Below are 16,018 nucleotides of genomic sequence, written 5' to 3' on the forward strand. Positions count from 1 at the left end.
ATACTCAGGGGAGGCATTCACACTGTCCCCCGAGCATTGAACCAACCAGAGCTCCTCGCTGACATCAGGTCCTGGGATGGCTTCACGCCCATTTTATGCGATGAAAAATTTGGTGCTAATTTCGGTGGCTGCAACGGACACTTTCTGTGACGGTGTTCCGAAGCTTGAGCTGACACTCCCGTTATATGCTCGCAGCACTGAGCTGGTAGGTGGCAATGATTCTTTGGTTCAAAGCTTACGGTATATTAAAACGATAGCAAGCTTGCCTGCGAACCTGTGTCCACTTCTTACGTGACTTCACGGCCACTTACACGTGCTTTAACTCTCCAGTCCTTCCTGTGACTATTTCCAGAGCTTATCTCAAGAATCTCAAAGCCATTCTCCTCGACATTACCGACTTCTCCGACGGCGGTCGACTTCTGGCAACAACTTGCAAAGTAGTTGAACTTGTGGCAAGAATGACATATCTTACCGAACGCTGGACACTGTTTAGGCCTATGTTTACGGTTGCATTTCCTGCAGCAGTACTCTTGATTATCCCGACACTACTTTTTATCGTGTAGCTGCTGTTTTTTCGTTGACACTGGCGACTTAAAATACTGTCAACGCAGTATTCCAACTTATACCAAACTTGGTTCCTTAGTGCCGCCGATTCTGCAGCCTTGCACAATTCTGCTTTTAGTATTGTTAGGTCTTTCTCGGCGATCATTCTTTCGCGAAGCTTTGGGCTGTTGGCACCAAACACAATTTGGTCTCTAATCAGCGAATCGTGCTGATCCCCAAAATTTCACCGCGTTGCCTGTTTCTTTAAGTTGAGCACAAATTTGTCAAAAGGTTCGTTCTGCGTCTGGCTCCTTGGACGAAATACATATCTTTCATGAATTTCATTGCTCACCTCGGAGAAATAAGCGCCGAACTTCTGCACCACAGTTCCGTAGCATTCGTTGCTTTCACAGGGCCCGTGCTGGAAATTGTTGAATATGTCGAGCGCTTCTTCTCCTGCGAAGCTCAGCAAGAGTGCAGCTTTTGAAGCATCATATTCTGGGGCCTTCTCCACTGCCATTGCTTGCAGATACAGCTCGAACCTTTGCTTGAAGCGCTGCCAATTTGCCGATAGGTTGCGCGATAGACGCAAGGGCTACGGCATCTTCAGCAGGTCCATTCCGCGCCGTTACTACTACGCTTCGGTCCGCGCCGGCCGCTTCTGACACCACGTAACTACCGAGGACGACGCAACAGCATGGTGGCCAGAGCAACAAGAACGATTGCTTTATTCAAGATTTCATTGTATAGGCGCGGGACCGTGCGCCGAGAGTTTCTGCGCATTTAGAGTACGCAGTCATGCTAACGTTGACTTGTCGGATACATGATTCGAGCCGATAATGAACAGGATACAGAAACTCCTCCTTTAACTGCAGATGAGGTCAGTAGGGCCTTGCAAGATATGAAACGGGGTGAAGCGGCTGAGAACATGGAATAACAGTCAATTTAATCAAAGAGGGAGGAGACCTATTGCTTAAAAAACAGTTGGCTCTCTATACGAAATGTCTATCGACTGCGAAGGTCCAAGAAAACTGGAAGAGTGAAAACATTATACGAATCCACAAAAAGGGAGACGCTAAAGAACTGAAAAATTACAGGCCTATTGGCTGACTCCCAGTATTATATGAAATATTCCCCAAAATAATATCCAATAGGATAAAGGCAACACTGGATTCAGTCAACCAAGGGAACAGGCGGGCTTCAGGAAGGGATTCTCTCCAATGGATCACATTCATGTCATTAATCAGGCTATCGAGAATCCGCAGAGTACAATAAGCCTCTCTATATGGCTTTCATAGATTGCCAAAAGCATTTGATTAAGTAGAGATACCAGCAGTCATAGAGGCATTGTGTAATCAAGGAGTACCAGACCGCTTACGTAAATAACTTGGAAAATATCTACAGAGATTGCACAGCCACCTTAATTCTACGCAAGAAAAGTAGGAAGATACCAATAAAGAAAGGAGTCAGACCAGGAGGCAAAAAATGAGCAGTATATGCAAGCGCTTTTAGAGCTCATTGCGCATCGCCCAAATGATGCGAGCAGTGTTATATGGTGCTTGCACTAGAAGTGGCCGAGAAATTTATTCCAAGCTGTAAAAGCTTCCCCTTCGGATTAAATCCGGATCAGCGCTTTTAGCGCTTCGTTCTTTGCTTGCGAATGACTTTGAATAAGCGGCTTGTCATCTATCTGAATAAGAAACGTTTCTCGGTGCGGTCACTGCCTGATTGTTTATTTATGCAAAAGCATGAATGGGCTCATCGAGTGAAAAAGGCAAAGTCTGTAGAAGCGAAACGGCACCTAATTTCCCATTGGTTGCGATGCGCGCCTCGACGGAGCAGAGCGAGTGAACAGGAACTGCTGCCGCGCGCTCGCAATACGTGTTGCGCGAGGGGAGAGGGCGTCGCCGGGACGGCGCGTCACCCTTGCTCTCGGAGGCCTGTGTTATCCGCGCGATCCTTTCCGCGCAAGCTCTCACCTGCGTTCTATCTTCGCCTCGGTAATAGCTATAAAGAAATGAATGTATACGGCACAGAATAAATTCGAAACAAAAAATGTTGTTGCTAGTGAGTTTCGAGCTCATGACCCCACGCTCAGAGGCCGAGAGTCTTACCCACTGCTCTAAACCAGCGCCCCCTATTAGCAGGCCTGCGCGCTCTGCTTTAAGACATCATGCTATTTGAACGGAAATTGCAATTGCCAAGCCGGGTTTACAAATTGTAACAGACAGACAGACAGACAGACAGACAGACAGACAGACAGACAGCCAGCCAGCCAGCCAGCCAGCCAGCCAGCCAGCCAGCCGGCCGGCCGGCCGGCCGGACGGACGGACGGACGGACGGACGGACGGACGGAGACGGACGCATGGACAGGTACTGCAATAAAACACGTTGTGGGGCTAGTTAGTGCATAGCTTTCAATAGAATAAGCGCCAAAAGTGACGGCACACAAGAAGAAAATTAGCGCCTTGTCCTGTCTGTATTTCTTCTTGTGTGCCGTCACTTTTGGCGCTTATTCTATTGAAAGACAAACAGACAGACAGAAAGACGGACGGACGGACGGACGGACGGACGGACGGACGGACGGACGGACGGAAGGACGGACGGACAGACGGACAGACGGACAGACGGACAGACGGACAGACGGACAGATGGACAGATGGACAGACGGATGGACATACGGACAGACGGATGGACATACGGATGGACGGACGGGCGGACGGACAGACAGACTCACTCTTATTGCCCGAAGTTGACAAATAGTCCTTCGCATTGAACAGGTTTGCAAATGTGAATGCTCAAGGCAAGATCAACGTACTTTCACGTGAAATACGACACGAATAAAATACCCAATGAGTGTATAATTAACATGAAAAAGACAGAAAGATACAGAATAGAAGAATGTAATCGACATTTAATCGTCGACTCATTTTAACTACCATGTATACGTCGGCTTTGTCTGCTTTAGTGTCGATACTTGGTAGACCGTTGCATTTTTGTTTCGTAGCGCTGCATCTGCCTGGGGTATCTTCGCCGATCAACAAGGGTAGGCTCCAGGCCACTGGAACCACGCTGCTTGTTGGGAGTCGTGAACCATGTAAAAAAAATTGTATTGTCGGTGTGTGCTAGCGTGTCTGGTTTTCGTGATGGCTGCTTTTATTGTATGGCTGTAGCGCCCGTGGTATACGGGTGATGGTACAATAGCGGGACTGTCAGCCACGCAATAGGGTCTGCCTGTTGATTATTTAGAGCTCTTCATCCAAGTGGGCTGTTTTCACAAATGAGAAAATGATGCGCATTTGTTCACCATGATACCTCAGTACTATATATGATTTACAAATCAGCGCCCTATATTGCGGGCTCAGACGTTTGCGATGACGTTTGTTGTACAGGTGGCCCAGCACGTATTCCACGCTGATTGGCTTATTTCCGAGAAAGCCAAGGAAAGGTACGACAGCGCCACGGCTTGCTTCGAGCCAGACTTCGGGGGAAACTCGTTGTCACGGTGAGTGATAGAACAGTGGCGTCGTTTCGCTGCCTCTTACGGCACTAACAAATTCTACAGAACGTTCGTCAATCACCGAGTTCTGTGCCATTTCCTGAGTGGCTACCTTGTAAACGGAAATAACTCCCAATTGGGAGTATAGTGCTTCTCCTCTAACGACCTACCGGTTCGGAGTTTATTATGCTCTGTATGATCGCAGTATAATTTTTACTCTGTGCGAGCGAAATTTTGGCCTGTAATTATGGGAGTTTTTTTCTGTCTTTCTATATTTTTTGCTTTGCAATGGATGGAGTTTTTTTGAAGTGCAACGGGTGTATAAAAAGAGGCATCGCGTGAGTTTGCGCGAACATCTTTACATGCAGTGGCTGCTGGTAAAATTTTGACATATGCACACGAGACCGCGTCAAATTCGACAAAACAACTCAATGAAAGCACATATATCATGACATACATAAACATTTCAGAAACGCCCAAAGCAGAAATTTGAAAGACATCCCACGTACGCGCGATAATCAAGAAGCAACGCTGCCAGTAAATATAGCCACGATACTGTGTGGCTGGAAACCGCCTACGGAGCAGCTGTGCTGTTTTCAGAATTACGACTCAGATGCTCGTTCGTACGAGATCTGCCTCTCTGAAATTAACAGAATACCTTTATCAACACAAAACTGTTAATTCAGAATAGTGTAAGAAAAAAGTTAAGGGCATAATTTTTCAAAATTGGCGTGCCATTCCGTGCGGGCTGAAGCGACTTCGCACACTGCCGGCGATCGCGGCAAAAACTAGTGCGTTAGTTACGGTAAGCAAGAAAAATTGAAGTGCGCGTGCTTCATAGCAAAATTAAATTTTTGCGATATAGTGGTACCGTAGCAAGAAATTATTACGTGTGAGCATGAGCCGCAGCAGCCGACGCAACACCGAAAAATGCACAGTCGTACATTTTATAAACCGCACTACTGGCTCTGCGCCCAAACGATCTCTCTCGGTTGTGAAAAGGAGCTACATCGCTGATCTGTCCAGTGAATTCTTAAACTCGGAGTCAGCAGGCATGCGTCTAAACCAGTGTCTCGGAAAGAGCGTAATGGTAATGCAATATTGGAAGCAACGAAGTGACCAAAACCTATATGCGCGATAACAATTCGATTCACATCGCTCAATAAGAGTCTTTATTTACAGTACGCATACTTATGTCCTACCGTTTTTCTTCGGGTGACGATATCCGTTCACAGATACATAAAAACAGTTGCTTGCACTCCGGTCTTTCGCACTGGTAATACAGCACCGCAACGAACTTGGGGTACGCCATTCATGTGCGACAAACACGGACGTCGTCACTCGAACAGTGGCTGCTGTTGCCATTGCTACGCGGTCCTTTCAGACATTACACCGGGCGTTGTCAGCATGTACCCAAAAGGACATGGAAGTCGCCTTTCACGTACTGAAGAACACAAGCCAGGGTCACGCAGCAAGAAAACACAGTCAGAACCTGAGCCGACATCACGAGCCAGTGAGCAGCTTCGAGGTATACCTAAGCCTTTTTCCGCACTTGAAAACGTTGCTCTTGGATTCAGCGTTGTCAGCAAAGTGATCAGAGCTAACGCACTTCAAGCTGAGATACAGTGAGCTTCGGCATGCCTATAATAATTTCTGGAAGGAAATACGGAAAACAAATTGACGAAACGCTGTCACGGAACGGCACTACACAGATGTTAGCAAGCCATCAGACATGAGCACTGCCGGCTCCACCGCCAAATGGCGAGGTTCACAGCCTCATGGGAAGCGCCACGTGACCAACCTATTTCGGCGGAGGGGAGTTTTTTAAAACTCCCTGTCGGAGTTTCACAGGAGAACAATAATTTAAAGCAGAGTATAATCGCGTCATGTCGCATTAATATTCCCGCAGCTAGCCAGCGGAGTGAAACGAGGGAATGGCGCTGTTTTGCTCCCATGCACCGGAGTAAATATTCGAGGAGGGAAGGTTTTAGGGCACATCAGCTGGAAAAAATTCCCAGTTGGGTTTATTTTCGTTTACAGTGCATAGTATGTGTGGCAGGGGCATAGCTAGCAGGGTCATTTCCTGCATACTACATTCATCGCTGTGTTCTTGTACTCGGGTGCCGCGTACGAAATAACGCATTGTGCACGCAAAGAAGAAAACTTTGTATCGATGACAACTTTTGATGCTGTGGTCGGTGTTTCCGTTTGGAGAGGAATATTGGGGAAAAAATTGAAGTGGCACTTAGTTATCCCTACGCCGATGAATGCGAAAGCACTGCGACTTCCGCGCGATGCCTGTGCTCTTTCAGTCAATTTACCTTGGCCTCAATTAACCCCAAAGTTTGTGGACTGGACTCCCAACAAAGGTAGTGCGTTCGACCCCCAACAAAGGTACAAGGGTTTGTCTGATCTTCGTACATGTAGCTTGAGACTTTCTCGTAGCTTTGTTTATTACGCCCTGCCTGGGCCGAAATTTTAGCAGAATCTATAATTTTGTAAATGCCGAAGGTATTAAAACTATGGAACATGCATAACGGCTGCAAGTTGCAGTGGTTCCGCTTCTGCATGCGTTCGTGGCGTAATAGTTTCAATATAGTACTTCAATGCTAGAGTTCCCGTGCTCGAATCCTGGAGTCGGAGGACATTAATACTGTCCGTTTAATTATTTATGACGAAGAACTTTCTTAAAAGTGATCAATTTGAAAAATTGTGATTTCGTTTTAAGGCAGAAGGATGAAGTTTGGGTAGAATAACAGTTTAACAGTTAACAGTTTAACCCAAGCTGGTTAAACTGCCCTGCTTGCTGCTCGCCTAGACACTAGCGCCGCAGTTCCCTCTAGTATTTGTATGAAACTCTATAGGAGAGAGCGTGCACATCTTCCGAGTGTGTGCACGCGCGTTTTAGTGCGCGTGTCTTCCGATATGCATTTGCGTTCGCGCGAGAGCGTGTGTGTGAGCTTGTGCGCGTGTGTTTGTGTGTGTGTGTGTGCATTTGAGTGGGTACATTCTTGTGCATGCGCCAGCTGTGTGAGCGCTTCAGTGCATGCATGTATCGATCCATGTGAATGTGCGTGTTTGAGATTGCATGCGTGTGAATATGTGTCTGTGTGCGTATGTGTATCTGTGCGTGCTGTGTGTGTGCGTGTATGTGGGTCTGTGAGCGTTTCTTTGTTTACGCCTACTCTCGGACATATATGGGGGGTGCAGTTAGTTACACCCGAATGTAAATCCACGAGACAAGAACGAATAACACTGCATTCATAGCTCTATCTTTCTGAAAGCGAAACCTACGCGAAAAAAAAGGAGTGCCTGTAACGTGAAAGGAATGCTTCTACCCCTGCATTTTCTGATGATGACACCACCTGTGAGGAGCTCCCTATAGAGTTTCACCTTAGTGGTATTCCTTCGGTTGCGGCGCACGTAACAGGTAGGATGCAGGTAACATGATAAACCTGCATCATTGAGCCGTGCATCAATTTTGTTGTGCAGTAGGCTTTCGATGGCACGCGTTCGCTGCTATATCGGCACTGAAACGTTCAACTGCTTGCCTTCGAAATAACAATGTGATTGGAACCTGCTCTTGGGGTCATGTCTTTAGTGATAGTGGCAACATCACAAAAAGGTAGGACTAATAAGCTCGACGTTATAGACGTTCTTTTTCGGCGTCATTTAACGCTTTCAGAGAGCCTTTAAATGCCCAACATTTGTTCGCGTAAGTCTTGCAGTAGCTTGTTGAATAAAACTTTCTTCGCTGGGCTAGGTTATGTTGAGGACGGGCTCCACACTAATTTGCTTTAGCCACCTAAGTGCAATTACTATGCAGGTAATTAAGCTGGCTTTGTACCCACCATTGTGACGTAGTGGCTTCGGCGTTATGCTGATAAACTATAAGTCGACGGATGAAATCTGGGACACAGCAGCACAGTTAGATGGGGGCGAAATGCAAAACACCCGCGTACCGTGCATTAGGTGTGTGGTAAAGAGTCCCTGCTTTTCAATATTAAGATGTAGTCTCCTACCACAGCGTTCATCATAATCATATCGGGGTTTTTCCCCGTAAAACCCCAGACTTAAGAAAAGAAGCTAGCCTGGAAATTACGCACAAGGCTGCTCAACTGAACTCCTGCCTAGAGCTGACCAATGGGAAACAGGAATAATAATAATAATGTCACCAAGATTTGCATTATTCTTTTTTGGCGCAGTTTTAAAAAATACCGCAGTATGATTGGCTCAGTACGCTTCTGATAAAGCAGATGCGAGTGCTTGGGCATGTTTTCGTGACGCAAACCAAGTTTGTGCGCTGAAACGCATGTGCCCAACCGTACACTGCTGACTTTACAATAGGGAGTCGTACATTATACAAAAGCACCTCAGCTCTACGGTATGTAATTGCAACGGAGGAGCGAAAATGAACCACGTTGAAGTGCATTGGTTTTTATATATCCTAAGCGTATCCTTGCCGAGTTTTTTTTCTGCCATCATGTGAAATCTGATTATTAAGGATTTACTTTTAGACCTTTTGTTGTGTCCAAGTTGCTATCCTTTACAATCTCTTTGAGAAATCGTGTTAGTTGTGAACTGGTGAATAATAAATTATTTCGTTAAAAGGGTAAATGCAAACGCAGCAAATGTCCTAGACCACTCCATACTATTCACTCAATGAAAATTTCACCCGTGGTTCTATCAAGTTTAGTGATCATGCAGAACAAGGCAGCTCCAGAAGTGTGATCATGTCTAATCTATCTCACTGTTAGGCCAGCTTCTCCACCGAAAAAGCAGTAACGCTCAAAGCACAATGACATCTGCGCGCAAAGTCATTCATCACTGGAATCTGACCTGTATGCATCAAGGCGCCGGACAATCAGACTTGAATTATCGTAAATTGCGGCGCATTTGGTGCCGCTCACGTAAGATCGAGAATCCACGCCTGTGTTCGCTTCAGTTGCGCTATCTCATTAGATAACACTCTTTCGCCATTGCATCGGCGACAACAGCCTGCAAATTATAGATACATGTAGGTGCGTCTTGTACCAAGCGATAGTTTCGTAACAGTGTCTAAACGCTCACGAAGGGTTATCGGGAAAAGATTAAAGAAAATGTAATACAGTCGCTTAAACATTAGCCGAAACGTGGTGTACGCGGCAAATCAGAGACAAATTAGAGAGCAAAACAATGTTCTGATTACTGGTATTTAGTAAACCAGCATGTTCTTTCCCAGTGTAGCCGTGTTGCCTTAGGGCCACTTATACCACGGTAACCCTACCAGCGCTCATATTTAACGCGACTGTACGTGCGTCAGTATTGCCACATTTCCCTGTATATTCTTTTGAACTTAACCTCAGATGGCCAAACTATATGCCGCAACGCCCTCTTCCTAAAATATCAGTATTTTTCATTCTAACGAGCATGTTTGCGCTGTCCCGTCTGTTACAAATTACAGAAAAAGGTATCCAATACTTTTCACAAAAAAATAATTTCCAAGGAGCGGTTATTCCCGATGACGCCAGGCAACCGAGCTAGAAGATAACAATGCTCGCAAATGTAATCGGGCACACACATTGTTCTCTTGCATCTTGTTGTATGCACTGTACCACTGAGGTGCTTCTTGTGCAATTAGGACCCTCCATTTGTTGCGGAGGAGTGACGTGACTGGCACACCGGCTGCGTGTTAAATACTGGTCAACTTTAATGAACATTTCATCAATATATACAAGCACAGGAACACGGTGTTGTCCACCTAAACACTGAAACCGAAACCAAGTAAACAATGGACAGGATAGAACATATTTTCCCTCCTTTTTAGTGAATGTGTTATTACGTTTGTGGGTTGATCACGCTTCGTTCATAGCTGATAAAAAACATCAAGAAATACAGACCGAAATTCATGTACACATAGAGAAATACAATATTAGAGTGCGCAAAAAGTATACAGCATCAGTATACATCAGTATATGCTTCAGTATACAGCTTCAGAGTACCCGAAAAAAAAGATCCGTACACATTCCCTGCTCGTCTCTATATCGTCGGTGGCATTCTGGCTCGGTGCAGCTGAATACGATGGTTAGGGGGGCACAACACTGGTGGTTCTCCTTCGGTAGTGCTCACGGGATAACGTGGCACAGTTTCTGATGCCGGAAGCCGTTCTGCGTTTGGCTTCGTTGGGTAAACGGGACCGCATCCTGACCTATGCACAGTTTGGACTTTCGGAATACTTCCCTCTGTGGGTGCTGGCTGCCACGTTGAAGCGAGACGTGTTGCATTAAAAGGATCATCATGATTTGGTGGATCACGGCACGGGGCACCTTGCCGAAGGCCCTTCTGTCCCGTGCGGTTAGCAGACATCTTGTAAAGCAGGCGTCATCGAGGACGAAGCACGCTGGACCACGTTGCCAGATAACTTCCCAAGGCCTCGAGAAGGAAATGTTACCCTTGAATGAAATCGTTGGTTGTTTCACCTGCCACGCATCTCCTACCGCCATCGTTGTGGGCTTTGCAGCTCGCGTGCTGTCGGTGTAGGCTCTGCTTTTCTGTTGTCTGCGCTTGGCATGCTGCCATAACCTGGCCAATTCCTGGTTGGCTGTCTGCGAATGACTCAGGCGGTAAGCCGAGGATTTAAAGTTTAGTTCTTGGCAGCTTGCCATGAAGCAATACCGCCGGGGCTACCTCTGTGTGGCGTGTGGTGTGCACCGGTAAGCGGAGATATAGTGCCGTACAGCAGTTTGCAGGGAACGCTGTTCCAGATATACCAGCTGGATGTACGTCTTGAACGTGCTCTATAACCGTTCGATCGGCCCATGTGCCTGCGGGTAATAAACAAATGAATGCGACAGATAGATCGCTCGTTCTTGTAGAAAATTGACAAATTCTTCTAAATTGAACTGGGCTCCACTATCGCAGACTATCTCCTCCGGATATCCTTCCCGTACAGATATATTGATCAAGAACTCGTTCACAGTTCTTGTAGGAACTTGCATACAGAACTGCGCTTCTGGCCGTATTGAGAAGTAGCCCACGAGCGTCAGAACAAACCTGCAATGATTTTATGTGCTGCTGATGGTGATGCCATCGTGGTCAATGCATAGTCGTCGTTCCAGATACGGCAATCGCGTTTCGTCATGCTGCCGTCGTCGCCCATATTCTTCAGGTCATCGTCATCATACAGGCTTCATGATACGATGTTGTTGCACAACTTCCCTCATACACACGATCTCATCCGGTTGTCCTCATACCTTTATCAAGCCGTCGTCGTCATTGTGCCGACTTAATAAAGTGGTCGCCATGCCTTCCTTATCATACCCTGCTCAAGATGCTGTCACGGTCGTTCCATCGTCACTATCTGGCCTTGACGTCCGAATCTCATCGTGTAATCATCTTCCAGCCATCGTTGTCGTACACTCGTCGTCGTCCGATTGTCCTGATGTCGTCGTCACGCTATCGTCATAGTGCCACGTAGCGGCTTCAGTGAGAAGCACAGTGGTAAACCAGTTATACATAAAACTACCTGTTTATTTGGGCAACATGTGCCCACACAAACAGGTGGCACTCAAAGTGCAACGTTAGCTTCGAGCACTGTCGGCGATTATCGAAACCTCAACCGCGGGTCAAGCGCGTCCCCTTTGACTCATGAGCCACTGAAGGTTCCAGAAAATCCCCTGTTGCCCGCCTGCCTTCCAGAAAGTTCTGCACAGTTCCCGTCGTGCACGCAACCTTATTACACAAGGTTTAGTGAGAACATGCACAACACCTAAAATCAAAGCGATCATTCGGGCAAGTTCCAACCACGTAGGCGCGCCCTGCACCAGGCGACGGCTTTACGTTTCTGGAGGGTCAAATTTAGTCCAGATAAGGATCCATAAGTGCAGGTGTCAATGCCCCCCTCTTAAGGTGCATTGACTGATGCTGCAAACAGGCGAGCAAGAAACTAAAGCACAAGCACCAAAAAATAAACAAAGAAAGAAACAAAGATCCAGAGTTAGCGTGGTACAAGAGCTCAGGGTGCACGACGTGGACTATTCCTGGCCGTGAGTGCAACCACGGTGATTATGAAATGTCGTCTGTTACGCCCTCATAGTCTAGTGCGCGAATACATGGGACGATCATGTAAGCCCGACATAGCATCGCAAAATATTTCGCTAAGTCTCGTCGGCCTATTGGGGTCCAAGCCCAAAAACGGTGGCTGCGATAGTACTCGACGTAGCGTCCTTGAAAACATTAGTGCCGGCTGCCAGCCCTCTGCTGGTTCTTGATGCGCAGTAGGGCGAGCTGTCGAACTTTTCCGGCGGGCTGGAGATAGGCGGCGACGTCAAGATTCTCTTCGTCAATGACGTCCGGCAGCATGGCATTGAGAGTCGTCGTCGGGTTCGTTCCGTAGACCAGCCCGAACGACGTGATCGGCGTTGTTTCTTGCCTCACCATGTGTTAAGCGAAGGTTATTGTGGAAGCATGGCATCTCAGCTCTTGTGCTCGACGTCGACGTACATTGCGAACATATCGGCGAGAATCTTGTTAAGCCTCTCCGTCAGATCATTCGTCTACGGGTGGTAGGCAGTTGCCCTCATATAGGTTGTTCTGCTGTAGTGCAGAATGGCTTGGGTATGATCCGCTGTAAAAGCATTTCCTAGGTCGGTGATGAGCACTTCTGGGGCACCATGTCCTACAACATCATTCTCAACAAAGAATTTCGCCACTTAGGCCGCACTACTTGCAGGCAGGGATACTGGTTCGCCGTAGTGGGTATGTCAGTCGGTAGCCACGATGATCCACTTATTCGCGGATGTTGACGTTAGAAATGAACCCATCAATCCATTCCGATCAGCTGGAATGGTCGGCAAGGTGGCTCGATTAGTTGCTGCAATCCCGCTTGCCTTGTATGTGGTGGCTTGCATCGCTGGCAGCCTCGTCATGTCCTGACGCAGTGGCCAGTCGGCAGTCAGCAGCGGCCAGTAATTCCTCTCTTGTATCAATGCCAGCGTACAGGGGAATCCGAGGTACCCAGTGGTCGAATCATGATGTAGGCCATGCAGAACCTGGCGCTGACTGGGGAGCAGTTCTTTGCGAGATCATCATTTTGCAGAGAAAACGAAGGCAATTATCGCTTGAATGCCCTAGGGACAACGTTGGTGTCCTCATGGAAGTACTCGTCGAGATTTCTTAGCTATGGGTCTGCTCGTTGCTGTTCGGGAAAGTCTTCAACGTTTATTGTTCCCAAGAAGGCGTCGTCATCCTCGTCGTCTTGCGGCGGGGGGTCAAAGGGGTCGCTCCACAGGCTGTCAGCATCACAATGCTTCCGTCTGGACTCATAGACCACAATGATTTCGGATTCCTGGAATCTGAGTCTCCATCGTGCTGGGCAACCTGAAGGATTATTTAGGTATGCCAGCCAACCCAAAGCTTGGTGGTCGCTTACGATTTTGAAGTGCCTGCCGTTAGCAGGTAAGGGCAAAATTTCATTGGGGCCCAGATGATGGCAAGGCTTTTTTTCCGTCATAGAATTATTGGCTTCTGCTTTCGATGGCGACCGGCTGGCGTAAGCAGTGACACCTTTCAAATCCACCTTCTCTTTTGACTAGGATGGCACCGAGGCCTGCGCTACTTGCGTTGGCGTGAATTTAGTTGTCGGCATCTTTATCGAATTGGGCGAGCACCGATTGTGACTGCAGGCCCTGTTTAAGGTTTTCAAATGCATCGATTTGGGGGGCGTGCCACTTGAACTAGACGTCAAATTTGTGAGATATGTCAATGCCTCGGCGATGCGTTAAAAATTTGTGATGAAGCGCCTATAATAAACACACACGCCAAGGACTCTGCGCTCTCCCTTCTTGTCGGCGTGGAAAGTCAGCGATAACAGATGTCTTCAGCGGATGAGGGCGGATTCCAGATTCGTTAATGACTAAACCCCGGAACAGGAGATTATCGTAGGCAAAGGGACACTTTTCCGACTTCAGAGTCAGCCCTGATGACTTTATCGCCTCCAGTGCTGTCACAAGCAACCTAACATCGTCGAAATTCGACGTCATCCTAGTACATTAGACAAGTCTGCAACTCCAACTCCCGCTACCCGCCATGGTTGCTTAGGGGCTATGCTATTGGGCTGCTAAGCACGAGGTCGCGGCATCGAGTCTCGGCAATGGCGACCGCATTTTGATGGGGGCGAAATGCGAACACAACCGCATACTTAGATTTAGGTGCACGTTAAAGAACCCCAGGTGGGCTAAATTTCCCGAGTCCCTCACTGCGGCATGCCTCATAATGAGATCGTGGTTTTGGCACGTAAAACGCAGTAGTTTAATTATATATTTAAATATTCCAACCCCCGCTGATACCGTGTCCTTCACGCGCTGGCACGTCGCAGGTGCCGAGCGCACTCCAAATGGCATGACATTAAACTCATAGAGGCCGTACGGCGTTATGAATGCGGTCTTCTCGCGCTCCCTCTCGTCCACTTTTATTTGCTAGTAGCCTGTTTGAGATACATCGTTGACAAATACTTCGCAATGCAGAGCTCGTCCAATGTGTCGTCTATCCATGGGAGCGAATTTACGTCCTTCTTCATCTTGTTGGGCAGACGATAATCCAGGCATAAACGCAAGGTTGCGCACCTTTTCTTCACCTAAAATACAGGAGATGCCCCACGGGCTCTTCGAAAGCTGGATGATGTCGTCGCGTAGCTTATCACCGACTTGTTATTTTATGGCTTCTCGTTCCCACGGGGTAATCTGATGGAGTGGCCGAACACATTATTTGGTTATTAGGCAAAGCTTAGGAACTGGTGCTTGTCTGCCCTCGATTACATCGAAAAGCAGTCTTTGCATCCTCGGAGACGGTTGAGTTGTTGCTGCGTACTCATGGGGAGACTCGGATTAATGTCGAAGGCTCGTTTGGGAACTACGGCCATCGAGGTATATGCGGGAGGATCCGAGGGGACAAGAGCCTCCCTGGTTTCCACAATTTACTCGATTTGTGCGATCCTGGTGCACTTCCTGAGGTGTTTCTACTCCTGGCTCAAGTTTTCTAGCATTACTTTCGGTTTTCTTCCATGCAGTCAAGTGATTCCTTTTGCGACGCAAGTTTGGTGGTCCACCAGTAGCTGTTGGTCCCCCTCACGCACAACTACGTCTGACGGTGTTTTAGTGCAGACGCAAATGATGATGCTGGAGTGAGGTGGGATGCTGACTTGATCGTCAAGCACCCTCAAGGCATGGCGACTCCGAGAGCTCCCAGATAGCGTTATCGACCTGGACTTCAGGTCGATGATCACGCTAATGGTTCAGGAAGTACATGCCGAGAAGTAACGTGTCGCGTGCACTGTGGGAGCATAACGATCGCCGCAGGGTAGGTCTGGTCATGAACTTTAATTCCTGTTGTGCAGATTCCAGTCGACGCTATGAGTTATTTACCAACTATCTGAATATGAGGGCCATTCCATGTAGTCTTGACTTTCTTCAATTGAGTGGCTAACGATACACTTATGACAGATTATTCGCCTCCTGTGTCCCCTAGAGCGGTGACTTAGTGGCCGTCGAGAAGGACGTCGAGGTCGGTGGTTCATTGCCTTCGGTTGCGGTTAGTCCGTGCCGTCGGATGATGGTTATGTCGTGCTGTCCCTGCGCTGCGACGTAGCGTCGCCCGGCTTTCTTGAGGCGGCGTCTGCTTGGCTTCTGGGCGTCGTCTGAATGGCGGCGTTTCGTCGCGTCACTCGCGAGGTGTTCCTTGCAACGTGGTCGGCGGCGGCGCAGCATCTTCGGCATTTCGGCGAACAGCAACCGAAGCTCCGTCGGTTGCTCCCTTTAGTTTTCCTTATATGGGCTAACAGACCGGCCCCGTGTTGGGTAGGGTACTATTGGCGCTGGGGCGAGGAGCAGCGGCCAGGCTGCGGCGAACCGGAAGGCCCTCGGGGTGTTCGCTGCGCTGTGGCAAGGTATTCGGCAATATCACTAAGCCGTTCATCTTGCTGGGAGTGCGGCACGTTGACGG

The 16,018-nt window shown here is 48.0% G+C and overlaps 1 protein-coding gene across 1 annotated transcript in view; it reads left to right on the forward strand.

Moving 5' to 3' along the window:
• Window positions 1–16,018, forward strand: part of LOC135912179 (neprilysin-1-like) — a 200,675-nt gene that overhangs the window by 176,344 nt on the left and 8,313 nt on the right. The window contains exon 9 of the mRNA XM_065444559.2: window positions 3,936–4,048. Within this exon, the coding sequence (XP_065300631.2) occupies window positions 3,936–4,048 (113 nt within the window). The remainder of the gene's footprint in view (window positions 1–3,935; window positions 4,049–16,018) is intronic.

The sequence above is a fragment of the Dermacentor albipictus genome, chromosome 9 (assembly GCF_038994185.2).
Source record: "Dermacentor albipictus isolate Rhodes 1998 colony chromosome 9, USDA_Dalb.pri_finalv2, whole genome shotgun sequence".
In the NCBI taxonomy this organism is placed as follows: Eukaryota; Metazoa; Arthropoda; class Arachnida; order Ixodida; family Ixodidae; genus Dermacentor; species Dermacentor albipictus.